Genomic DNA, 27,631 nt, shown 5'->3' on the forward strand with positions numbered 1-27,631 from the left:
CCCGTGGACCTCTGCCCCCCTTCAATTACAGGAGACTTGGGCCCCTTGCTTTCCCCTAGTAGAGATCAGAAACATACTCTATGACTGGGGTTATTCTGAGCCACCTCCTTGGGAGAGAGTTCATGGTCATCAATTGCTCTTTTTAAGATTTTCATTATTTAGCCCAATCTATATAAAATATTGTCATTTCAATAGTCACCAATTTAAAAAATACTAAGGAGTTTTCTTTCACAATTTTTAAAATTCAGTGTCTACTTTTTGAAATAACTCTATTGAGATATAATTTGCATGCCATAAAATTCACTCATTTTAAGCATACGATTCAATGATTTTTAGTCAATTTACAGAGCGGCGTAGCCATCATCATGATCTAATTTTAGAACATCTCAAGCAACCTAATAGAAAACCTCCTATGGTACTGGCAGACCTTTCCTTCCCCCCAGTTCCTCCCACCCCCAGGCAACCACAGATCTCCTTTCTGTCTAGGGATTTGTCTTCCCTGAATATTTTACATACGGAAGTCTTGTCACTCTGTGACCACCCCTCCCCCCACCCCCAACTCTGGAACAAGTTTCTTCTGTGGCTGACAATCTTGGGGATACAAATTCTTAAGAAACCTGTTGAAAGCTAGGGGCCACCCTGTCTCCAGAAGAAAATTCAAACACATATAAAGACATCATTCAGCATCCTCTTTTAGAGGGAATTCTGTGGACTTCTACCAGACAGAATTGTGACTGGATTCCATAAGTCATAAAAAAGAAATCATTCTCAGAACTTTCTGGCTTGAGCTTGTATAGTAAGTAAAAGGAGATAGGGGGAAAAAGGATTTGTACAGGAAGGCAGAGAAGGGAGAAAGAGAAAGGGACAGGAAAGAGGCTGGCCCACTACAAAATACTGATTCTGGTACGTGGGACACCTTCCTGCCTGACCTCATCTGATGTGTCCCCTCGCCCAGGCTGTGGTCCACCTGCCCAGCCTGTGTTCTTTCCCACCATCTGGAATGCCTGTAGCAACTGAGACTGGGCTGGGCTGAGTTCACAAGGACTGGGTGCAGTATAGAGTCAGGGAAGTTGAACAAGACGTCAAGGTAGATCAGAAAGCCTGATTGGGACCCTGCTCATCAAAGCCAGAAATGGGCTAAAGTACAAAAGCCCAGTAAGTGGTCAGGATGCCACCAACCCCCTTGTTGAAAGGAGGTGACCAAGAAAGGCTCCAAGCCCTGAAAAGCTGTTTGCTGAACAGAAATATTATCTGAGATGGAGAGGAACTAAGATAAACCATCAACAGATGTGTACCACATTAATTTCTTGAACCTTCTTTCATTTGACACGTATCTATTGATCAGCTACTAAGTGCCTGGAACTGAGAGTTACAGTACCTGCCCTCCCCAAGCTTACTTATTACTTATTACAATTAACATCAACAAAAATGTAAATAGCAAGGCAATAGTAAATAATGCATGATCAGAAGAGAATAAAAAATTTGAGCTAGAGAAAGAATATTGGTGGGAATGGGGCTAGTTTAGCCTGGTTGGTCAAGGAAAGCCAGTCTCAGCTCTGACATTTGAGCTGAGACCAGAAGATATGAACAGGGAGGGAGGCAGGGGTCAGAGCATGCACAGCCTTTGTAGGGCAAGGTAAGGACTTCAGAGTTATTCCAAGTGTGATGGGAAATTTCTGGAAGGTTTTCAGTACAGGAGTGATAGGACGTGGTTTTCTTTTCAAAGGTGTCTGTGTGGTTATTAATGTCAAGCCCATGCTGTGTGTCTTTTCACTCTTAAAATCTTGCTTTAAGTAAGAGCCCCCAGTTTCAAGAACCACTGTGGTCCCAGAACTTGCATGTGTTCTGCCAGTGGCAGCCTGAATGCTGAAGGAAGGAGGGAGCAGAGGGGGAAGCAGACTTTGTGATGAGGGGAGGGGTGAATGGTGCCATCTCCAGGCATGTGTGACACTGCAGACCCTTCCCCAGTGGGCACCTTCCTCCCACCTATAACCAGTTTGCCTGCTCCAGTCAGTGCCGTGTCCTGGGACTCTTTTGAACCCCACCCTCTTCATTCCCATTGCTTTTGTCTTAGTTTAGAGATAGAAAACTGGAGCCCATAGGTTTTTTTTTTTTTTGAGAGGGCATCTCTCATATTTATTGATCAAATGGTTGTTAACAACAAAATTCAGTGTAGGGGGGTCAATGCTCAATGTACAATCATTAATCCATCTCAAGCCTAATTCTCGTCAGTCTCCAATCTTCTGAAGCATAACGAACAAGTTCTTACATGGTGAACGAATTCTTACATAGTGAATAAATTCTTACATGGTGAACAGTACAAGGGCAGTCATCACAGAAACTTTCGGTTTTGATCATGCATTATGACCTATAAACAATCAGGTCAAATATGAATATTCGTTTGATTTTTGTACTTGATTTATATGTTGATCCCACATTTCTCCTATTATTATTATTATTTTTATTTTTAATAAAATGCTGAAGTGGTAGGTAGATGCAAGATAAAGGTAGAAAACATAGTTTAGTGCTGTAAGAGGGCAAATGTAGATGATCAGATGATCAGGTGTGTGCCTATGGACTAAGTATTAATCCAGGCTAGACAAGGGCAGCAAGACATCCACGGATGCAGAAGATTTCTCTCAAAGCAGGGGGGGTGAGGTTCTGAGCCTCACCTCTGTTGATCCCCAAATTCTCACCTGATGGCCCCCTGCGACTGTGCCTGTCTTAGGTTGTTCCTCCCTTGAGGAATCTTACCTGTCTCTGGCTAACCAGTCATCTTCCGGGGCCATACAGGGAAATGTAAAGTTGGTAAGTGAGAGAGAAGCCATATTGTTTGCAAAGGTTAGCTTTTTACTTCTTTGCAGATTTATGCCCTGTGGCTTCTATGCCCAGCACTTGTCTCGAGGTATCTTTACCACCTGGAGGAATTATGATACTCGGTAAATTCGATATGAGGCACGAATTCTATTTAAGGGTTGTAATTAGGAAGGAAGAAGAAAAGCTATAGATGTAGCAAATGAAGGAAACATGGGAGGATTGATTATTTCCTTGACATATCTTCTTGTAGAGTACCTTAAGTATGTATAGGTTTTAAACTACTAACTAATTTGCACACACATATTAACATAATAGGAATACGGTGACATAAACAAAGCAAATCTATAATTACCATCCATCTCCAGTGAAGCCAAGAAAACCATTTAGGCACCCTAGGCATTTGTGAAAATTTATCTATGATATGATGGATATTGTCCAACTGTACTTGAACCATCAGACAAATTAAAGCAGCCCATTTCTGGGATCTGTTCACATCCCATATGTTCTTTTAACCATAGATAGTCTATAGTCATGAGATTTTGGAGTGCTACAACTTGCACCCCTCCCAACTCCTGGTTGAGTTCCAACAGTACAGATCCGGTCAAATTTGTTGTCTCACTGTATGCACATGCCAGCCTAGACATCTCCCTCCTCATTCCTATGGCAAGTCCAGGAGATGGTGGGCTGGATGCAGCCACAACTGCAGCATCGTCCGGATCCCTGTGGAGGCTTTTTGATGATCATCCCCCGGCACAAGTCCTCCAGAGAGTGCTGATGCCGGAAGCTCCTCCTCATATCGTATCTTAGTTCATTTTCTGGGTATCCAAGCTAGGCCTTGATCTTCTGCATAGAAACAAACAGACCCTTTGCCCACACTTTGACATGCCCTCTATACCACTGTGCAGAACTCATGGGAGGTCAGCACACAGTAACTGCTTTTTTTTTTTTTTAAAAAGAAAGGAATATTATCAGAAAAGAGTACCTCCAGAGCTGATCATCTGACACCCTTTAAGTGATCAACATTAAGGATATTTAAAGCATGCGTTGATCTTTGATTTACCAATAGTTTTATCCTGTTAAGGAGTAATCCCCCTTTTCTTTCTTTCTTACTTTTTTTTTTAAAATTTTTAATCTACACTTACATGAAGAATACTATGTTTACTATGCTCTCCCCTATATCAGGTCCCCCCTAACAACCACATTACGGTTACTGTCCATCAGCTTAGCAAAATGTTGTAGAGTCACTACTTGTCCTCTCTGTGTTGTGCAGCCCACCCTCCCCTTTCTCCCTCCCCCCCATGCATGCTAATCTTAATACCCCCCTTCTTCTTCTCCCCCCTTATCCCTCCCTGCCCACCCATCCTCCCCAGTTCCCTTCCCTTTGGTACCTGTTAGTCCATTTTTGGGTTCTGTAATTCCGCTGCTGTTTTGTTCCTTCAGTTTTTCCTTTGTTCCTATACTCCTCAGATGACTGAAATCATTTGGTATTTCTCTTTCTCCGCTTGGCTTATTTCACTGAGCATAATACTCTCCAGCTCCATCCATGTTGCTGCAAATGGTTGGATTTTTCCACTTCTTATGGCTGAGTAGTATTCCATTGTGTATATGTACCACATTTTCTTTATCCATTCATCTACCGATGGACATTTAGGTTGCTTCCAATTCTTGGCTATTGTAAATAGTGCTGCGATAAACATAGGGGTGCATCTGTCTTTCTCAAACTTGATTGCTGCATTCTTCGGGTAAATTCCTAGGAGTGGAATTCCTGGGTCAAATGGTAAGTCTGTTTTGAGCATTTTGATGAACCTCCATACTGCTTTCCACAATGGTTGAACTAATTTACATTCCCACCAGCACTGTAGGAGGGTTCCCCTTTCTCCACAGCCTCGCCAACATTTGTTGTTGTTTGTCTTTTGGATGGCAGCTATCCTTACTGGTGTGAGGTGATACCTCATTGTAGTTTTAATTTGCATTTCTCTGATAATTAGCGATGTGGAGCATCTTTTCATGTGTCTCTTGGCCATCTGTATTTCTTTTTTGGAAAACTGTCTGTTCAGTTCCTCTGCCCATTTTTTAATTGGGTTATTTGTTTTTTGTTTGTTGAGGCGTGTGAGCTCTTTATATATTCTGGACGTCAAGCCTTTATCGGATCTGTCATTTTCAAATATATTCTCCCATACTGTAGGGTTCCTTTTTGTTCTATTGATGGTGTCTTTCGCTGTACAGAAGCTTTTCAGCTTAATGTAGTCCCACTTGCTCATTTTTGCTATTGTTTTCCTTGCCCGGGGAGGTATGTTCAAGAAGAGGTCACTCATGTTTATGTCTAAGAGGTTTTTGCCTATGTTTTTTTCCAAGAGTTTAATGGTTTCATGACTTACATTCAGGTCTTTGATCCCTTTTGAGTTTACCTTTGTATATGGGGTTAGACAATGGTCCAGTTTCATTCTCCTACATGTAGCTGTCCAGTTTTGCCAGCACCATCTGTTGAAGAGACTGTCATTTTGCCATTGTATGTCCATGGCTCCTTTATCAAATATTAATTGACCATATATGTTTGGGTTAATTTCTGGAGTCTCTAATCTGTTCCACTGGTCTGTGGCTCTGTTCTTGTGCCAGTACCAAATTGTCTTGATTCCTATGGCTTTGTAGCAGAGCTTGAAGTTGGGGAGTGAGATCCCCCCTACTTTATTCTTCTTTTTCAGGATTGCTTTGGCTATTCGGGGTCTTTGGTGTTTCCATATGAATTTTTGAATTATTTGTTCCAATTCATTGAAGAATGTTGCTGGTAATTTGAGAGGGATTGCATCAAATCTGTATATTGCTTTGGGCAGGATGGCCATTTTGACGATATTAATTCTTCCTAGCCATGAGCATGGGATGAGTTTCCATTTATTAGTGTCCCCTTTAATTTCTCTTAAGAGTGACTTGTAGTTTTCAGAGTATAAGTCTTTCACTTCCTTGGTTAGGTTTATTCCTAGGTATTTTATTCTTTTTGATGCAATGGTGAATGGAATTGTTTTCCTGATTTCTCTTTCTATTGATTCATTGTTAGTGTATAGGAAAGCTACAGATTTCTGTGTGTTAATTTTGTATCCTGCAACTTTGCTGTATTCCGATATCAGTTCTAGTAGTTTTGGAGTGGAGTCTTTAGGGTTTTTTATGTACAGTATCATATCATCTGCAAATAGTGACAGTTTAACTTCTTCTTTACCAATCTGGATTCCTTGTATTTCTTTGTTTTGTCTGATTGCCATGGCTAGGACCTCCAGTACTATGTTAAATAACAGTGGGGAGAGTGGGCATCCCTGTCTGGTTTCCGATCTCAGAGGAAATGCTTTCAGCTTCTCGCTGTTCAGTATAATGCTGGCTGTGGGTTTATCATATATGGCCTTTCTTATGTTGAGGTACTTGCCCTCTATTCCCATTTTGCTGAGAGTTTTTATCATGAATGGATGTTGAATTTTGTCAAATGCTTTTTCAGCATCTATGGAGATGATCATGTGGTTTTTGTCTTTCTGTTTGTTGATGTGGTGGATGATGTTGATGGATTTTCGAATGTTGTACCATCCTTGCATCCCTGGGATGAACCCCACTTGGTCATGGTGTATGATCCTTTTGATATACTGTTGAATTCTGTTTGCTAATATTTTATTGAGTATTTTTGCATCTACATTCATCAGGGATATTGGTCTGTAATTTTCTTTTTTGGTGGGGTCTTTGCCTGGTTTTGGTATTAGGGTGATGTTGGCTTCATAGAATGAGTTTAGGAGTATTCCCTCTTCTTCTATTTTGTGGAACACTTTAAGGAGAATGGGTATTATGTCTTCTCTGTGTGTCTGATAAAATTCCGAGGTAAATCCGTCCGGCCCCGGGGTTTTGTTCTTGGGTAGTTTTTTGATTACTGTTTCAATTTCTTTGCTCATAATTGGTTTGTTTAACTTTTGTGTTTCTTCCTTGGTCAGTCTTGGGAGGTTGTATTTTTCTAGGAAGTTGTCCATTTCTTCTATGTTTTACAGCTTGTTGGCATATAGGTTTTAATAGTAGTCTTTAATAATTCTTTGTATTTCTGTGGAGTCTGTCGTGATTTTTCCATTCTCATTTCTGATTATGTTGATTTGTGTTGATTCTCTTTTTCTCTTAAAAAGTTGGGCTAGAGGCTTATCTATTTTGTTTATTTTCTCGAAGAACCAGCTCTTGGTTTTGTTGATTTTTGCTATTGTTTTATTCTTCTCAATTTTGTTTATTTCTTCTCTGATCTTTATTATGTCCCTCCTTCTGCTGACTTTAGGCCTCATTTGTTCTTCTTTTTCCAGTTTTGATAATTGTGATGTTAGACTATTCATTTGGGATTGTTCTTCCTTCTTCAAGTGTGCCTGGATTGCTATATACTTTCCTCTTAAGACTGCTTTCGCTGCATCCCACAGAAGTTGGGGCTTAGTGTTGTTGTTGTCATTTGTTTCTATATATTCCTTGATCTCTATTTTGATTTGTTCATTGATCCATTGATTATTTAGTAGCATGTTGTTAAGCCTCCATGTGTTTGTGAGCCTTTTTGTTTTCTTTGTAGAATTTATTTCTACTTTTATACCTTTGTGGTCTGAAAAATTGGTTGGTAGAATTTCCATATTTTGGAATTTACTGAGGCTCTTTTTGTGAGCTAGTATGTGGTCTATTCTGGAGAATGTTCCATGTGCACTTGAGAAGAATGTATATCCTGTTGCTTTTGGATGTAGAGTTCTATAGATGTCTATTAGGTCCATCTGTTCTAGTGTGTTGTTCAGTGCCTGTGTGTCTTTACTTATTTTCTGCCCAGTGGATCTATCCTTTGGTGTGAGTGGTGTGTTGAAGTCTCCTACAATGAATGCATTGCAGTCTATTTCCCTCTTTAGTTCTGTTAGTATTTGCTTCACATATGCTGGTGCTCCTGTATTGGGTGCATATATATTTAGAATGGTTATATCCTCTTGTTGGACTGAGCTCTTTATCATTATGTAGTGTCCTTCTTTATCTCTTGTTACTTTCTTTGTTTTGAAGTCTATTTTGTCTGATATTAGTACTGCAACCCCTGCTTTCTTCTCACTGTTGTTTGCCTGAAATATGTTTTTCCATCCCTTGACTTTTAGTCTATGCTTATCTTTGGGTTTAAGGTGAGTTTCTTGTAAGTAGCATATAGATGGGTCTTGCTTTTTTATCCATTCTACTACTCTATGTCTTTTGATTGGTGCATTAAGTCCATTTACATTTAGGGTGACTATTGAGAGATATGTACTTATTGCCATTGCAGGCTTTAGATTCGTGGTTACCAAAGGTTCAAGGTTAGCTTCTTTAGTATCTTACTGCCTAACTTAGCTCACTTATTGAGCTGTTATATACACTGTCTGGAGATTCTTTTCTTCTCTCCCTTCTTATTCCTCCTCCTCCATTCTTCATATGTTGTGTGTTTTGTTCTGTGCTCTTTTTAGGGGTGCTCCCATCTAGAGCAGTCCCTGTAGGATGCCCTGTAGAGGTGGTTTGTGGGACACAAATTCCCTCAGCTTTTGCTTGTCTGGGAATTGTTTAATCCCGCCATCATATTTAAATGATAGTCGTGCTGGATACAGTATCCTTGGTTCAAGGCCCTTCTGTTTCATTGCATTAAGTATATCATGCCATTCTCTTCTGGCCTGTAGGGTTTCTGTCGAGAAGTCTGATGTTAGCCTGATGGGTTTTCCTTTATAGGTGACCTTTTTCTCTCTAGTTGCCTTTAAAACTCTTTCCTTGTCCTTGATCCTTGCCATTTTAATTACTACGTGTCTTGGTGTTGTCCTCCTTGGATCCTTTCTGTTGGGAGTTCTGTGTAATTCCATGGTCTGTTCAATTATTTCCTCCCCCAGTTTGGGGAAGTTTCCAGCAATTATTTCTTCAAAGAGACTTTCTATCCCTTTTCCTCTTTCTTCTTCTTCTGGTATCCCTATAATACGAATATTATTCCTTTTGGCTTGGTCACATAGTTCTCTTAGTGTTGTTTCATTCCTGGAGATCCTTTTATCTCTCTCTATGTCAGCTTCTATACGTTCCTGTTCTCTGGCTTCTATTCCTTCAATGGCCTCTTGCATCTTATCCATTCTGCTTATAAATCCTTCCAGGGATTGTTTCACTTCTGTGATCTCCTTCCTGACATCTGTGATCTCCTTCCGGACTTCATCCCACTGCTCTTGCATTTTTCTCTGCATCTCATCCCATTGCTCTTGCATTTTTTCTGCATCTCTGTCAGCATGTTGATGATTTTTATTTTGAATTCTTTTTCAGGAGGACTGGTTAGGTCTGTCTCCTTCTCAGGTGTTGTCTCTGTGATCTTTGCCTGCCTGTAGTTTTGCCTTTTCATGGTGATAGAGATAGTTTGCAGAGCTGGTACAAGTGACCGCTGGAAGAGCTTCCCTTCTTGTTGGTTTATGGCCTTCTCCTGGGAGAATAGCGACCTCTAGTGGCTTGTGCTGAGCAGCTGTGTGCAGACAGGGCTTCTGCTTCCTGCCCTGTTGCTATGGGGTTTATCTCCGCTGTTGCTTTGGGCTTGGCCTGGCTGGGGCTGCTCCTCCAAAATGGTGGAGCCCCGTTGGAGGGGGAGAGGCCGGGAGGCTGTTTATCTCCGTAAGGGGCCTCTGTGCTCCCTGCTGCCCAGGGGATTAGAGTGCCCAGAGATCCCCAGATTCCCTGCCTCTGGTCTAAGTGACCTGTCCTGCCCCTTTAAGACTTCCAAAAAGCACTCTCCAAACCAAAACAACAACAGCAACAATGAGAGAGGGAACAGAAAAAAAAAAAAAAAAAAAAAAAAAAGAAAAAACACGCGATTTTTTTTTTGTCCTCAGGTGCCGGTCCCAGGCACCCGCTCACTGGTCCTGCTGCCCTGTCTCCCTAGCACCAGGGTCCCTGTCCCTTCAAGGCTTCCAAAAAGCACCTGCCCACCGGTCCCGCAGGGAAAAAATGCTCGATATTCTTTGTCCTCAGGCGCTGGTCCCAGGCACCCGCTCACCAGTCCCGCTGCCCTGCCTCCCTAGCACCGGGGTCCCTGTCCCTTTAAGGCTTCCAAAAAGCACTCACCAAAAAAGAGAAAAAAAAAGGGGAAAAACATGCGATTTCCTCCGTCCTCAGGCGCCGGTCTCAGGCACCTGCCCGCTGGTCCCGCAGGGAAAAATGCGGGATATTCTTTGTCTCAGGCACCGGTCCCAGGCACCTGCTCACCTGTCCCGCCACCCTGCCTCCCTAGCAACGGGGTCCCTGTCCCTTTAAGGCTTCCAAAAAGCACTCGCCAAAAAAAAAAACCGCTCCGGTTTCTTTACACCCGCCGGGAGCTGGGGGGAGGGGCGCTCGGGTCCCGCCGGGCCGGGGCTTGTATCTTACCCCCTTCGCAAGGCGCTGGGTTCTTGCAGGTGTGGATGTGGTCTGGATGTTGTCCTGTGTCCTGTGGTCTCTATTTTAGGAAGATTTTTCTTTGTTATATTTTCATAGCTCTATGTGTTTTTGGGAGGAGATTTCCACTGCTCTACTCACGCCACCATCCTGGCTCCGCCTCCAGGTTTTTTTTTTTAAAGGAATGACTTTTTAAAATTGAGAGTTTTACATAAAAATTCTGATTAAAAAAAAAAACAACACTTGTGGCAGCAGTGGGCTTGCAGCCCTGCACAACAACATTCAGCTGGCCTGCCTTCTCAGAGCACATGCTCTCTACTTTTCCACAGGCCCCACTACTCCCTATTACCCTGAGTCATTGCTCCAAATTGACCAAGCGCATGGCCATTTATCATCTCATTTGCCCTATTGTCTTCCTTAGAATAATGATGGTGATGATAATGATAATAATAATATGATAGTTAACACTTAAGAAGACTTTATGTGTCAGGCATTATTCTAGCTTCATATATACATATTTATATGAATATATATTTGTTTATATATATATTTATTTGTCATGCATTATTCTAGCTTCATATATATATTTATATGTATATATATTTGTCTTTATATATATATATATTAATTCATTTAATCCTCACAACAACTTTTTATGCCTATTTTGCCAGTGAGAAAATTGGAGCACAGAGAGTAAGTGAAACACTGTGAGGGTGAATTCTTTTTTTCCTACATATATGTATAACAATAACAATAGTATACACTGCAGCAATAGTAGACAACTCCATTTGATATCTGGACCCAATTCCAATGTGTGTTAAGTATGTGGGAGGGGGGTCTTCCCAGACATAACACCAAGCAATTCCCGGACACCAGCAGGGTGTCTGAGAACTCAACTCAATTCTGGTGCTTTCTGCCTGGAGACAGCACCAGATTCCCCATGTTAAGGGCTCCATCCTACAAGACTGCCCTCCACCCCCAACTCCAGGCACTGGTCGCAAGCCCCCCAGGCAGTTAACTGGTGCTTCTGACCTACTGGCTACAGACTGAAGGTTCCAAGTACCTCCCCCTTAGGCTCGATTAATTTGCTAGACCAGTTCACAGAACTCAGGAAAACACATTTACCAGTGTGATGAACTCTTGTTCAACCTTCAAGACCCAGTTCATATGTTCCCTCCTCTGTGAAGTCTTCCCTGACTCTCCTGGGCTCTGTCATCTCAAATCTTAGTACTTTGTATTTGCTTGGATTAAGTATTTAATTTACAAATGCCCACTGTATCAGGTAGGAACTTCTTTTGCCTGGGTTCAAAGATCTGAAAAATAGTGTCTTAAAAAAGATAAAAGTTTCTTTTTCTTATAGATTAAAGAAGACCAGTCCACAGCTGGTAGGGTGGCTCCAAAAGTTCATCAAAGATTCTGCTGCCTTCTGTCTTTTTTCTCTACCATGCTCAACACCTTTTCATGACCCAAAATGGCTGCTGGAACAACAGTCATCGCAGCCGCATTCTAGGCTAGAAGCAGAAGGAAGCTGGTGCAGTAGAAAAGTGCTCATTCCCCGCTGAGTTCAAGTAGTCTTTTCAGAAACTTCGTAAAACCTTCCTACTAAAACCTCATGGCCCATAATTTCCTCACAGGGCCACGACTAGCTGCAATTTGTGTTGGGAAATTGGGCTAGTAAGTGCTTCTCCTCACACACACACAGGTATGTAAACACACACACACCCCTCCATTACTAACAATGAAAGCGGAAAGGAATGTGAGCTCCCTGCAGGCATAGAATAATAAATAATGTCTTATTCACCTTCAGCCTGGCACACAGTAGGAACACAACAATGACCAGGAGATGGATTTCCGACCTACATCACAAGAGAAAGTCCTTCTTCTTCCCCACCCCTCACCCTTTTCCTCTATTTATACATGAACCCTCATCCCATTTGTCACAGCCTTGACAAGAGTAGATTAACTTCCCTGACTTTCATTGCCTGCTAAAAACTGCTCAAATTTATTCTGAATTCATGAATCCTATTCTGAGAGACACACCGTTTGACCAAGGTCTAATTTCCAGGGCTGGCTGCATAATGAAGTCTTTGCTGATGCAAATCACTGGGGACAGCAGGTTGTGGCCTCTCCATGGGTCGATCCCATCCCCTAATCAATGGCAGGACGATGGACACCAAAGCCCAGGCCATTCCTTCTGCCAGTCTTGAAGTTGCCAGTCATAGAACTGTTAGAGGAGAAACTCGCTTAAATAGCAACTCAAACAGATGGGCCCTATGCTCTCTAATGTTCCCACTTCAAACCAACCCCACCCAACAAGAGATCTCCTCTATTTTCCTCTAAAGAGAGGAAGAAATGGGTTTAGTAACTCAAAGTGAGATTCTTAGGCTGGGAATGAAAGACGGAGGAAGCCAGAATTTTTTTCCTTGGGAGTAGGATTTGGCATTTGAAAGCACGTGATGCTGTTGTCTCTGAGCAATGGGTCCAGACATCACCATAGCCCTGGGAACTGAGGACTGAGCAGCTTCCTATGAGTGGGGGCATCTGCCACAGACTGCCTCCCTCGAGGACACTTTATTCTATGGTATCTGCAGCTTTTCCAACAGGTCTCTTCTCCCAGGTAGCCTTGAGGAGTAGATGTGGGCCTCACAGTCCCAAGGCATTGTTCACGCATCCCAATCTCAGCATGGAGCTGGATGCTGGTGGGCATCACTTCTGTCCAGAGGCATTACTAACAAGCAGAAAAAAACCTTTGGTGCATTAAATGAAGTGTGGAGCCTTATACACAGTTCTCTAGGAGAGCTGCCCAATGTGCCAGGCCTCTAGGGTCACTTGCGGATACCCACCCACCCCTTGGCTGGTTTGCTTGTGGGTGGGGGCAAGCAAGGGGAGGGAGATGTTGCTGTTTGGTTCCCAGAAGGGAAGAAAGTGGAGGAACCACCCACTAATAAGCTTCTGGACACACCCACACTGTGTGGCAGTATGGCAGGTGGGCAGGACAAGACAAAAAGGAAGGTGAAGTTCAGATCAAATGCAATCATGCCCACAAATTACTAGGAAGAACAACTACTTGAGAATAAGGAAGGTTGAGTGGAAAATGGCTAAATGTTGATGTTTATCCCAGCCTAGATGGCTCCAAAGTCATTAAGAGCAATGCCCTTTTGCTAGCACCCAAGGACCACTCTTATAAACAAGTCTGGGAACAGGTGGCCTTGGGAAGCACTGGGCTTCACCCCTCCAGGTGACCTGAGCTTGATCCAACTACAGGCACCCACTAAAGGGTATAAAGGGTCTCCACCAACATTGTCCTCCTTCATTCCTAAATCCCAAATCTAGCTCATAGTCTCCCAAACCCTTCCCTCTTTTTTCTCCTTAGTTTTTCACTTATTTACCTAGCGAATATTGACTGAAATTCCTATATGACAAGCACAGGGACAGGTACTTGCAAATTTGTATCCACATAAAACACTTAGGACTTCCACTCTCCCACTTTTCTTGAAGCACATAGCTTACTCCAAATATATTTCATTCTCCAACTTTTAAGAGTCAGTGTATTAGTTTTCTAGGGCTACCACATGGATTCAGTCTGTGGATCACCAGATTGGAACTTCAGGCCTATGGCATCAGAGAGGGTTTTCTGAACAAGATAGTTTCTCCTCAGAATTGGACACATTCCCTCTGGCAACAGCAGAGTTTAAGGTGGGGGCGGGGAAGGGAGATGAGCCAGGAGAGGAAAAGGGCAGCCCGATCCTGCCAGGCCTCGGGGGCAGCTGGAGGAATTCGGATGTTGTCCAGAACGCATACGGGAGTCATTGGTTTTATGCCGAGCAGTAACATGGTCAGATTTACAACCTGCCCGACACCGTGACTCTGACCTAATCCCCCTCAGCTCCCCAACACTCAGAAGCTGGAGCAATATCAGCCTGGGGGCTGGGCCCTGCCCTATAAGATCCTATCTCGACAGCGTGCTCTGGACAGTGACCTCTCATGTTCCCATCAGACCTGCAGAAGCTCCTGGAGATGGTTCGGGAAGATGCCCGGAGGACAATCACAATGGAAAATGGGATGGAAAAAACAGCACCCAGGTATGTTCTTGTTTTCTGGGGCAAATAAAGGATATCAGAATCACAGCAGTAACATTAACAATAGCAGTTCCCAATCATTGAGCATTTTCTCACTAATGGGTGTATTTTGTTCATGTGCACTACCTCCCTGGGCACATATATCAACCCTATAAGGTAGACTCTATTGCCTTTATCTTACAACTAAGGCAATGAGGATCAGAGATGCTAAGTTACTTATTCAAGGTGACCCAGCTAATGAATGGTAAAGCCATGACTCAAATCCAGAGCTTCCTAATACCAAAATGATTCTCTTAACCACTCTGCCACACTGCTTTCCAGGAATCTTAAGGCTGCTCATTCTTATTTTACTGAGTATTATGAATATGTATGGACTATGTCCTAATTGTTGTGGGAAGCTCAAACCTGTAAGAGTAAATAATAGAAGTATCTGATCTAGTCTGGGATGGGGATGGAGATCAAAGGAGTTCCCTCCAAGGAAAAACTTTAAACCAAGATTTTGGATGAAACATGAAAAAGGCTAACCAGCCGAAGTTACAATGGGTGGGGATAGAGGCAGCGGGTGGGGGAGCACATATGCAAATGTGGTCAAAAAGGACCATGCACCTCCTATGAACTGAGCCGCAGCAAAATGGGATGGAGAGAAGCAAAGGTGTGTCTGGGGTTCCTGGAGGCCGCCTCAAGAGTCCTGGTTCTGTCCTAAGAGCAACAAGGATCCTTTGCAGTTGCAAGCCAGTGACCCATGTGACCAGCTCACAGTGTCAAACTTGAACCTGAAGCATCCTCCTCCTGTCAGAGAAAGCTTGTCCACAGGACCTCTGACCTCTCAAAGCCCCAGAGACCATGAAGGCTAGAGCTGTTTCCTTCCCAAGTATGGATCCCTTTGAGTAAGCAAATTACTTCCTGAAAATAAATGAGGCACTAGAAGAGGTTCATCATTGCCCTCAGCTGGCTGGGATGTCGGCTATGACTTATTGGTTATTGTTATTACCATAATCACAGTTCACCACTTTCACATGCATCACACCCCACCGCTGCTTGCTAATGACGAATTTGTCTGTGGCTGCCTCCACTCCCATCTGGGCCCAGGACTCAGGAGGGCAGCACTTGGAGGCACTCGTAGGCAATGTTGGCCCTTAAGCCCTGGCTCCTGCTCCTGATTTATAGCCTTAGAGACAGATGATAATAGGTGAAGCGTCAGCTCCATGAGGCTCTTCCTTTCAAGAACTCACGGCATGGACACTGGCACTTGAATCAGACTGACGTGGGTTCAAAACCTAGTGCCTGTGAACAAGTTACTTAATCTTTCTCTAAACTTCAGTTTTCTCAGCTACAAAATGAGATTGTGTAGCATCCAAGCACTGGCCTTCGAACCAAATAGACCATGGTCAAGCTCCATTCCCATCATTTAATTGCTGTGTGATATTGAGCAAGTTGCTTCACTTCTCTGAGCCCGATTCCAATTGCATACAATGAGGCTGACTAACAATCCATTCCAACAGGTTGTAGTGAGAATTAAATTGCATCATCCTTATAAAGCATTACTGTTGTTCTGGAAATAATGTCATTTTAAGCATTTAGTGAGATAATGCATTTAGCATATTAGCATGTGCCTGGCATATTGTAAACACTCAATAAATGGCAGTGGGTGGTGGTAGTGATGATGGTTGGTACTTTTATTTCACCCATGGTGCCCCATGGAATCTTTGCAGCACGGTGCAGAGACAGGTTTATTAACCATTACCTGTTACTATTACTAGGTGGAGAAGAATGGCAATGAGTGACTTGTATAAGGTCCTCAAGGACAAAATCATGGGAGAATCTACTTCTCATAAAACTCATCACGTGGCCCCCGCATTCACCTTAATGATAAAATAACCATGGTTACAAAGCAAGAACCTGTTGAAATTTCACATCCTCGTCAATTCCTCTGGGGGAAAAATCTCCCTAATCTCTCACGAAGGCAGCAGATATTGAAGGCTTCTTTGTAGAGCTGCAGAGAGACAGGAGAAGCGGCAGACTTTTCTTTTACCCTCCTTACTTTAGAATCTGGATTCCTTTTTCACTTCAGACACCAAATCTTCTCCCAATCAATACTGACATAGAGTTCTGGGGTTTTTCACAACCCCTAAAAGCCAACCCACCCAGCCCCCTGCTTCAAGGCCAGACCACCTTCTAACTATCTTAGGCCATTCAGGCTGCTAAAGGAAAAATACCATAAACAGGGGAGCTTATAAACTAGATATTTATTTCCCACAGTTCCAGAGTCTGGGAAGTCCAAGATCAAGGTGCCAGCAGATTCTGTGTCCAGGGAGGTCCCTCTTCTGCATAGAGAGTCATCTTCTTGCTGTAACCTCACATGGGGGAAGGGAGCTCTCTCGGGTCTCTTATAAAGGTATTAACCCCAATCATGAGGGTTCTGACCTCATGACCTAATCACCTTCCAAAGGCCCCACCTCCTAATACCCTCACCTTGGAGACTGGATTTCAATATATGAATTTGAGGAGGACGCAAACATTCAGACCATAGCATCATCTAGGCAAGTGGCCTTTTCTTAAAATCCTCTAGCAGTGTTTTCCAAATGTCCCCATATATCAGAATCAGCTGGGGTGCTGGTGAAAAATACACATTTCTAGTCTTCACCCCACACCTGCTGAATCAGAATCTCCAGAGGAAACTGTATTTTTTAATAAACACTTCAAGTGGGCATTACTTCACGTTATGCTAATCAAAATGTGCTCTCTGCACACCTGCTTCAGAAATGCATGCATGTGTGTGTGTTTGTGTGTGGTTTTAAATGCAGCTTCTGGGGCCCCATCCAGCCTAATGTATTCAAATCTCTGCAATGTATGGCCTAGGAATCTGTATTCTTAGCAATCTTTGAGTGATTTCTATACCTGGTAGAATCTAAGGATGCCTGCTGTAGACAGAGAATTCTCCATCCTCCCACAGATATTTACTGCCTTAGGAGCACCGTATGTTCTGAGCCTTATTAAAAGATTCATCTTGCTTTGCAGTATCTTGTCAATACTCAGACAAAACAAGAGCGATACTGCCCATAAAGACATCCAGACCACCCACAAATCAAGGTAGGTAGGCCTGGGGCCGGTGGGTCTGGGGACACATCCACAGTTCCAGAAGCCATTGCAGAGATGCTCCTTACCATGGACAGTAGGACAGGGAGGGGTTTTTTTTATTCTTCTTCACTGGAAATAAGCTCCTTAACTCCCAAGGGCTAGGGGGTGAGTATCCATGTACTTTTTCCCAACAATTGTATACCATAAAGTTAAAATCATCCAGTGGTGGAAGGCTGATATAGGGCAGATGTTTTGTGGGACTAGGTCTCCTCTCTTGACTTGGGTGATATGTAACAGGGGAGAGGAGGCCTTCATCCATTTTCCATTTCCTTTATTCATCTCAAGAGTATTCATTGATTCCTCCCATGGGCCAGGAACTGTGCTAGGTTTTTGGGGATTCAGCAGCAAACAAGAAAATGCAGTCTGCCCTCATGGATCCCACTATCTGGACTAGGGTCATAACTTTTTTTTGTGCCATGGACCCTTTGACAGTCTGAGGAAGCCTATGGACTTCTTTCAGGGAAAATGCCTTTAAATGCATATTGTAAATTACAAAGGTTTACAGAGAAATCTAAAGTAATATAGATTATGATATTGCAACTAAATTTGGGAAACAGCAATTTATGAGCTTCTTTAGCAATGAGTTATATAACAAGACTTAGCAGCAGGTCTACTAACTACTATAATTTTGGATTAGTGTTGAGTATAAATCATTTTTCAAAATATCTCCCACAATTGTAACGTGATGTGCAAATACCCGTGGTTTCCATTTCTGCTAAAAGCTAGTTAAATAAAGATGTAACCTTTTTTCCATCTGTATTCATGGACTCCTTAAATTCTGCCAATGGTAAAGAATTGCTGGTCTAATGGGAGAGTCATACATTTATCAAATAATCCCACAAAGTTAATGTATAATCATGACTGTGGAAAGTGTTCTGAAGGAGAAGTATGGAGGATTGGACGAATGTTGAGCACCAGGGTCCTACCCAAGCCCGAGACATTTCAGCTGAGACCCAGAGAAAAAAAAGAGACTAGCTAGCCAACGGTGAGGAAAGACTGGAATAGTATTACAAAGAAGGGGAATAGCATGTGCAAAGGGCCTGAAACTTCACGAAGCTTAGACGTACTGAGCAAAGACCAGTATGGTTGAAATTCAAGGAGGGCCAAAGGAAGAGGAGACAGGCAAAGCACCTTTTGTTATTTATTGTTATTTGTTTGTTTATCACAGCTAATAACATTACTTTCCTCACCTCCCACCTCTTCCCTGAGTCACACTGTCAGCTCTAGAAAAGAGGAGAGCTATCTGTAGGGGTTGGGGCAGCTGGTTGGAATCAAGCACAAGGCCTTCTGGATATTATCTGAGGCCCTGCATTCCTCTAGGTGGAATAAAGGCTTGTTCCATTATCGTAATACCTCTAGGTCCAGTCCCTTGAGACTCTCAGAAAAGCAGCAAAGGCCAGAACCTTCCTTCCCTATGGAGAGGGGTCTGTGAAATGGCCAGCCTATCTATAAAGAAGTCCCAGATGCCACAGGCCAGAAGGGAAGGGTTAGCCTTAGGGATAAAAAAAAAGCAGTCTTACCCTCTGGAACTAAATGGATAAAGTGGTCAAATCAGTCTTCCAAGCCTTTGGTAGAAACAGAGACAGTGGTAAGAGAGAGAAGGTGGTAGACGTTGGCACTGAAGTCCCAGGTCACTAAAGAAAGACCTGTAAGAAGGCATGGGGAGCGATGGGCATGAGCAAAGGAGTTTTACCTCCCTAGGACTTCTGGCCAAAGTCACTGGAGTAGGCAACTGCCCAGGAAATTCAATCAGACCGTACCTATGAGGATATGAGGAGCTGATCACAAATGAAAATGGCAATTCAGAGCAGAGGTGCCTGTCCACAGACTGGGAGGTGGTGCCAGAGTTGGGCTCTGTCTGTCTCCAAAGTAAAGTGAAATGGGTGTTCAGCTCAAGGGTCCAGTTTGGAGAGAAGAATCCTTGAATGAATGGTCAGCCTGGAGTCAGAAAAACCAAAGACAACATGAAGGACCAGAAGGACTCCATCATCCCTTCACCAAACCTGCATTCTTCCCCTGACTATATGCTGATGGGTTTACAGAGGAGGATGAAAGGGCCCAAAATGAACTTATCCCCCGATGGAAAGACCAGTTTTGTACAAATGAAACGGGTCCAGAAAATATGTCCTCGTGACACTATGCAGATGCAGATGGTCAAAGTTGGACTAGCAGAGGTGGAGCCGGCAGAACTAACTGTAGACCAAGAAACAAGGTAGGACTTGAGTAGGTGGAGAAGAAACAAGGAGGACCCTCCAGGGAGTATAACAGAAGCAAATGCCAAGAGGTGGGGAAAAAAATGCAGAGTTCTATGACTGGTCCCTTGATTAGAACCACCTTCCTTACCTGAAACCTGGGTACCAGCAGATGCCATGGGTACCCTAAAGGTACCCTTTTGTGAAAACATGCACCAGGCATCTTTGAAACCATCCCTTTGTGTTTCAGCAGTAGATCCAGCAGTACAAGTGGAGACAGCCACACCCAGGCAGTCCAGAGAAAGTCTAAAAGGTAAGCCAGCCGGGCAGAAGGGGCTGCAGCAACTACACCCTCTATCTTCCCAGATAGGTGGAAATACCCCAGTGCAGAACAGATACTGTAGACACTGCATAAAGACAAAGGACTCCCAGGGCAGGTGGTGGGAGGGAGGGGTGCCAACCACCAAGATGCCAAGCAACAAGGCAGACAATGGCAATGAATTCCTTCTCTGTGCCAGGCACTGGGCAAAGCATTCTGTATTCATTGTCTTGCTTATTCCTCAAACCCAGTCCTCTGAGGTGGGGGCCTCTCTACAGAGGAACTGCTTTGGCTGGGTGAAATGTCTTGCCCAAGACCACACAACCAAGAGGTGGTGATGCTAGATTTTGAGCCTGTATCTCCCAACTCCAAATTCAGTGTTCTTCTCACTGTCCTTAACATTTACTGGGCTCTAGTGACCAGATATCTCACTGAGGACTCACTGAATAAGGCAGGGGCCCTCCTCTTATTGTGGTTGGGAAGGTCTGTCCTTCCCACATCCCGGGGAATGCTAAACAGGGCTCCAGATGAGGGTGGAGAACCCAGGTGGGTAAGAGAATCCCCTGGGGCCCAGGGGCCTGCCTCATGGATCTGTCCCCTTGGCCTCGGTTCCCCAGTCCCCTGTTATCTGTCTCTACAGCCGCACCAACCGTGACATCATCCACTGCAAGAGTGGGGTGTGTTCTGCCATGAGGGCCAAGTTTTCCAGGGTGGCCCAGGAAGCCAGCTTCTGTCTTCAGGACAAGATAGAAATCCTCATGAAGTAAGGTCACCTGTATATCCATTCATTCAAAGGACATTCATCTGGTACCTACTATGTGCCCACTGATGCCAGGTGCTGAGGTTTTAACAGGGAACAAGAAGGACTTGTTCCCTGTCCTCAGAGAGCTTAGAGTTTCCTGGAAAATATGGGCAGAAATAAAATAACTGAATCAATAAATATATAGGAACTAATTACCATCATTGCTATATAGGAAGAGAACAGTGCTCTGAGAGAAGAGTAGCCATGAGGACCTAATTTAGGTTGGGTGATCCAGGAGGGCCTCTCTAAGGAGGTGACTTTAGGCTGAGCCCGGCAGATAAGGAGAAGCTGGTGGGGCAGTGAGAAGGCGGAAGGACAGTCCAGGTAGCAGGGAAGGTATTTACAAAGTCCTAAGGCAGGAAGAGACATGGAAGTTTTGAAGAGGAGGGAGAAGTGGTAGGTGAGAGCGGCATCGTGCACAGCCATATACGCCACATTTAAGACTTGGAACTTGATTTTTAAGAGCAACATCAGGTCATTGGAAGGTTTCCTTTTCCAATAACTGCCTCCCTGCCGAGCCTACTCCTTGACTGCAGTGACCAATCTCCCCAGTGAATTCACCCATTCAATGAAGGTTGCCTGATGACGTTTTGCCCTCTAATCCTTTCAGCATGGATAGACTAGCTGCTCCGGGCCACAGTTTCAGGGGTGACTTGCCCCATGCCTTCTGGGAGCTCCCAGTCTAGTGGAGGAGACAGGCAAATAAACAGTTACCACCCAGGGTGGTCAGAGCCAGCGTGGGAGTGAGCAGGGGACTAAGGGAATACCGAAACAGAATGTCTTGCCTGAGAACACAATCGAAAGGTCTTCCTGGAGGAAACATTTTTAGTTTAATAAAAATAGATGGTATTTCCAGGGCACTTACTATGGACCAGTCGTGAATGTAAGAGCTTTGTATTTCTTTATCATTCAGTCCTCACAACAATCCTATGCAGTGGATGCTATTATTAGACCCATTTTATAGATGAGAAAAGCGGACTCAGAGATGTCTCTTGTCAAAGGTCACCCAGTGGTTAAGTAGTAAAGGTTCAATTCAAAGCCAGAGGGTAACACAGGAAAAGTAGGAGGGAAGGGGGTTCCAGGGAAAAGCAACAGCAAAGTCCAAGAGGCCAGAAGGGGTACTGTGGGCCAGGAACCGCCCAGAGTCAGATGTGGCTGCAGTCTAAGTTGCTTGCAAGGTAATCAGAGATAGGCAGAAGCCATATCATAAAAGGCCTTGCTAGCCCAGCTATGGAGGTTAAACTTTATCTCAGAACTTTGTTCATGAGCCAAAGCATAAAATGCTGGGGAAGAGAGGAAAGGAAGGATGGAGATGAAGCTAGGAAATCTAGAGGCTTACTAATCCAGAGCCTTGCAAGTTATTCAGAGGAGTGTATTCTGAGTAAAATAGGAAGCCATTGAAAATTGTATACATCTGAGTGACATGGTTATATTATTACTATAAAGAGGACACATGCCAAAAATGATGAAGGGGTGGGGAAGCTTTCTTCTAACATATGAGTTTAATCAGCATGAGTTAAACACCTACTGTGTGCCTGATGCTAAGCTCAGCACTTTACACACACTATTTAAGCCTCACCTCTCAGACCTAGGAATCATTGTTATCCTCCATTTTACAGTGAAGAAAGCTGTGTAAGTACAATCAAAAGTAGGGAGAGAGTGAGGGCTGATTAAAAAAAAAAATAGTGGCTGGATTTAGCAAAAAAAGAGCATTTCAGAACCTTGGAGAGAGCTATGCCCTCTTGGAGCCAGATTGTACATTAAACAATGGCTGAGAGGCTAAGAAGGACTTCATGAAGGAAAAGGTGTTTAAGGCAGATCTCAAAAGGCAGCTAGGATGAGTAAAGGAGAAGAGGATCTGATTCTCCCTCTTTTTCATACCACTGTGATGCAGGCACCAAGAAGAGAGAGGTCTCCAGAAGTTCCATTCTTTCATCCTTGTCTCGAATTTTCAAAAGGATATAGCAAAAATGAGACATCAAGTCTCAATAGGAAAAGGAGATGTAGAGGAAACTGCAGACCACTGGTAAAGATCCTGAGAGCCAGATAATATGGTCCTTGAAGGGGATGACGGGGTGGCTGTTACAAAATCATATTTGATTCCATTATCTTTCAAGACAAAGAGAGGTATCACTCCAAGACTGTCCTTGGCCACCAATAGGGCCTCCCCAACAGGCTATATCAAGACACAGTCAAGCAAGAACCCTTCAGTTTATGAATCACAGATAATCCAACCAGCTATGTTCTCCATATTTATCTTCTATTTGATTCAAACTTGAAAATGAGGACCAACTCACCAGCCCCTGTGGGAGAGGCAGATTAGACAAACCAACCTGAAAATGTCTACAGATTCTGAGGTTTATCACTATATTCCCCAAATAGTTTGATTCTCTAAGGATATAAAACCAAGCAGGCATATCCTTGGCAGCAATAATAAGTACAACAAAAAGCAACATGGTGTGATGATAGGATACTAAACAATTTTCCAAAATTATCTATTTTATTCCCCACAAAAATCATGAAGGGTACATATTAATCCCCACTTTACAAACCAGGAGACCTTAAGATTTCAACCCCTGTCTGACTCCAATCTCTATGCTCACCTCCAACATAGAACTGGAGTCTGCCATCAACCCCATTGTCACAAGGGTGAGTAAATCAAGATACAAGGATAAGATGAGAAAGTCCAAAAATGTACCAAGAAACCCGCCCATAATTTTAAATATGTGGAATGGGAACTTACAAGAGATGTGAATAAATATATAAATATATATCACAAAATATATAAAATAGTATGAGAACCCCAGAATGTTGGGTGGATGATCAATTTCTTCTTTAAATTTTCCCACAATGGGCACATCTATATTGTAAGGGGGAATTTTTTTTTTCTTTTTTAAAGAAAAGTCTCCTGCCTTAAACCCTGATCACACCTGAACCACCTCCAGGTTAGGATCTAGATTACCAAACTACCCTTACACTCTGCCGTAGCTTTCAGAAATGTTCTCAAACCCGATCAAAACACACAAGGCTGGGGCCCAAGCTTATTCACTATCAGGGACATGGAAAACACACACACACTCACTCCTCCTCCTCCTCCTTTTTCTCCTCCCCTTCCACCTCCCCATTGTCCTTTTCCCTGTGTGTGGGAGCCTCTTGCATCCTGGCAGGTATCCCGCAGATCTGTCCATGTCCTCTCTGGCCTGATTAATCTCACAAGAGAAGCTTCAAAATCTGTATCCCTCCCTTTTCTTCTAGCTTTTCACATTGTCTGCTTGATAGAAAAATCAAAGATGCTGTAAAGCATGCCCTAAATTTGTTTTTTCAATGAGATGCAAATCACATTCCACCTCTTACTACCCTTAAAAAATAAATGACTTGCCTGATCTATGGATCCTTCCTAACTGGCCCTCTCTTCCTGGAATTGAAGGTACTTTGACCTGCTGTCCAAACTCCCGGAGAATCTGAAGAATTTCCGCCCTGCCAAAAAGATCCTGGCCAAACTGCAGAAGTTTGGGGAAAACCTGGACTTGCGGATCCGACCCCATGTCTTCTTGAAGGTGCTGCAGGATCTGAGAAGCTGGGAACTGTGCTCTCCTGACATCGCTGTGGCTATCGAGGTAACTCCCATTTTCTTTCTCCTCATAATGCCTGAGGTGCCATGATTCAATCATCTCTCAACATCCTGGCACTGTTTAAGTGCTAGGAACACAATTACAAAGACATAAGCGTCTCTACCTTCATGGGCTCATTGTCTAATAGATGAGGGGTTGTCACATGACCTTGGATGTTCAACTCCAGGGGACATTCTAGTCTGTGAATGGTGACTTCTGGAAACTCAGGGGCTTTGGGGAGACAAAGAAACAGACAAGTGGACATATGCACCCCTATGTTTATCACAGCACTGTTTGCAATAGCCAAGATATGGAAGCAACCTAAGTGTCCATCAATAGATGAATGGATAAAGAAGATGTAGTACATATACGCAATAGAATATTATACAGCCATAAGAAGAAAACAAATCCTACCATTTGCAACAACATGGATGGAGCTAGAGGGTATTATGCTCAGTGAAATAAGTCAGGCAGAGAAAGACAAGCACCAAATGATTTCACTCATCTGTGGAGCATAAGAACAAAGCAAAACTGAAGGAACAAAACAGCAGCAGACTCACAGAACTCAAGAATGGACTAACAGTTACCAAAGGGAACAGGGTTGGGGAGGATGGGTGGGAAGGGAAGGGGATTAAGAAGAGTTACAATGAGCGCACATAGTACAGGTAGGTCACGGGGAAGGCAGTACAGCACAGAGAACACAAGTAGTGACTCTCCAGCGTCTTACTTCACTGATGGACAGTGACTGCAATGGGGTGTGCGTAGAAAACTTGACAATATGGGTGACTGTAGTAACCACAAGGTTGCTCAGATGAAACCTGAGCATAAGATTATATATCAAAGACACCTTAATTTAAAAAAAAAAAGAAAAAAATAAAAGAAATCAACAAGTGAATCAAATAACTGGAAATCAGCATAAGGAACACTCTAAATTGGATTCCTAAAAGTGCGGTCTGTGCTGCAGGGCAGCAGCGTGGACCTCACCTGGGTTCTGTTAGAAATGCAGAATCTCAGGCACCAAACCACATCTGCCACCTCTGATTCTCCCTTTAAACTTTGTATGAACCATAAAGTATGGAGAGCACTGATTTAAGGTAAATACGGAGGCACCTATCAGCTAGAATGACTGAGAAGATTACTTTTAAACTGAGACCTGAACAATGAAAAGACAGCACCATGAAGAGAAGGGAAAAGAGGTCAGGAAGACAGAACAGCATGTGCAAAGGCCCTAAAGCAGGTCAGACCTTGACTTTTTGGAGGAACTCATTGGCAGTCAGTAGGTTTGGAAGGAAGCAAGCAAGGAGGCAGGTTCTAAGGAGACTGAAGAGTTCAGTCCATGCAGACCTTGAGGATTTAGGTCTTTATCTCAAGGGTGCTGCGGAGCCACTGAATGGGTTTCCATAGTAATTTACCATCACCACCCACCCTTGAAGTTCCCAGGGCATCAAAAGGTATCAGCAGATGTGGGTGGGGGATAACTGCACACTAAGCTGTTAACAAATTTTAATGGAATTAGTTCCCTAATTTCTTGAGAGGCATGTGTACATTCTAATAGGACTTCCAATGCCTCAAGATAAAGAAGGGACTCAGATGGTGGAATTCTCAGGCTTCTTGGTGTTTTCATACCAGACTGGCCATCCCCAGGCTGACCTGGGCATGTATATATGGGAGTAAGGTCAGGAGTGGGATGACCTGGACAAATTCATATGTCCTGCGTCCATTCTCTGCATCCTGTGAATGTCTTTCAAGAAAGGCTCTGGCAGGCCAGTCCAAAACTAACTCTAGAGCAACTGTCCACGTTCCTCTTGCCAATTATGGGGTTTACCTTCCACCTCTCAGTTATGGGGGGCATGGAAGAGGCAATCTGTGGGTGGGTAAGAAGCAGCGTGTATGGAGACTGAGCATGTGCCTCTCCCCGCGAGAATGTCACAGAACTTCTGATAAACTGGATTTTGGGGTGTGAGGGAGTGTCTCTTAATCTAGAATCTATATGAAACTCCATATTTTGTGTCTTAATCCTTTCCTGGAAGCCAGCCCATAGCTGCCACCATTCTCAAAGAGGCCTATGAACCAAAAAAAGTTTAAGGACAAATGACTTTTTATAAGATATTAAGGAGTAGAAAAGAAAGAAAAATATAGACAGCTGCATTTTCCTGTTCTCCCCAAATTTCTTTGGGTCAAGAATGGGAAGAAAGGACTTAAAATCAGCAGGCATGCTGAACCAGGAAACTGAAAAGAGGTCTTTTTCTTGAGAGAACCTCCCCCCTCCAAATATGATGGTCCAGGCATTATGAATATTTGAATGGTTGGCAACATACTGGGGCCACCAGTTCAATCTTTCAGGTTCTTGGGGTTGTGAGGGAGGTGGTTCTTTCAGACCAGCTCTCAGACTGCCCTGTCTTTGCCCCACAGTTTGTGCGAGAACACATCATCCATATGACTCAAGAGGATTATATCAGCTGGCTGCAGAAGCGGATCAATATCCCCATCTGGCCCCACAACACCCAGAGGTAGTCTGGGCCTGGGTTGACCAGCAGTCCCAGCAGGGTAGGGCCAGACTGCACTGTAGGCCTGCTTCCTTCCTGTTCTCAGGGATATGCACTGTCGTATAGGAGGGTCATCTGGAGACTGGCTTCTGGCAACATTCTAGAGAGAAAGACTCCCAGGTGGAATCTCCCCTCAACCTCGCACCCTTGCCTCAACTTCCTAGTCTCTGTTCCATATTGGTCCAGCCTGACTCTACCCACTCCCTCTCCAGATCCCTTCATTCGATCCCTCTGCTTCAAATTCTGGATGATAAAATTGAGGTGAATGTTGGCTGTCTGGTTGGGAAAGAGTTGGAGCTGTGGAATTTGGGTGTGGTCTTCAGATCCTAACAAAAACAGTTGCCGTTTATTGAGCTTTTGTTATGTAGCAGGCCCAGTGCTGGGTGAGATTATTGCCTAATAATATCATCTGAATCTCACAATAACTGATATTCTTTTTCATACCATTGGAACATGAGGGTATGTCTCAACGTTATATATATGGCCATGGATGGATGGTTGGGTGGGTGGGTCGATGGATGGATGGAGTATTATAGCAAATGGTGTGCAAGAAAATTTCATCCTTAAGAGTCCTCATAAACTTTCCAGTAATTTTGGTTGCACACGGACACTTAACTTCCCGTCATCCCATGTGTATGGACACACTGCCATTTGACCTCTTCTCACCTTGGTCACCTACATTCTCACCAAGTTATAGAACCTGTAGTCATTTTAACTCTCTCACCGATGGCCAGGTTGAAT

At 43.6% G+C, this 27,631-nt stretch overlaps 1 protein-coding gene across 4 annotated transcripts in view; it reads left to right on the plus strand.

Moving 5' to 3' along the window:
• The window catches only part of CCDC60 (coiled-coil domain containing 60), a 160,682-nt gene extending 133,522 nt beyond the window's left edge, over nt 1-27,160 (plus strand). Inside the window, exons 8-14 of one of the 4 annotated variants that reach the window (XM_073222841.1) lie at nt 14,201-14,285; nt 17,301-17,372; nt 19,863-19,925; nt 20,572-20,694; nt 22,628-22,759; nt 24,161-24,350; nt 26,757-27,160. In XM_073222841.1, the coding sequence (XP_073078942.1) occupies nt 14,201-14,285; nt 17,301-17,372; nt 19,863-19,925; nt 20,572-20,694; nt 22,628-22,759; nt 24,161-24,350; nt 26,757-26,858 (767 nt within the window). In that variant the 3' untranslated portion in view covers nt 26,859-27,160. The remainder of the gene's footprint in view (nt 1-14,200; nt 14,286-17,300; nt 17,373-19,862; nt 19,926-20,571; nt 20,695-22,627; nt 22,760-24,160; nt 24,351-26,756) is intronic. The other 3 variants (XM_073222842.1, XM_073222843.1, XM_073222844.1) reach the window with 3 other exon arrangements.
• The last annotated feature ends 471 nt before the right edge of the window (nt 27,161-27,631 follow it).

The sequence above is a fragment of the Manis javanica genome, chromosome 15 (assembly GCF_040802235.1).
Source record: "Manis javanica isolate MJ-LG chromosome 15, MJ_LKY, whole genome shotgun sequence".
NCBI lineage: Eukaryota > Metazoa > Chordata > Mammalia > Pholidota > Manidae > Manis > Manis javanica.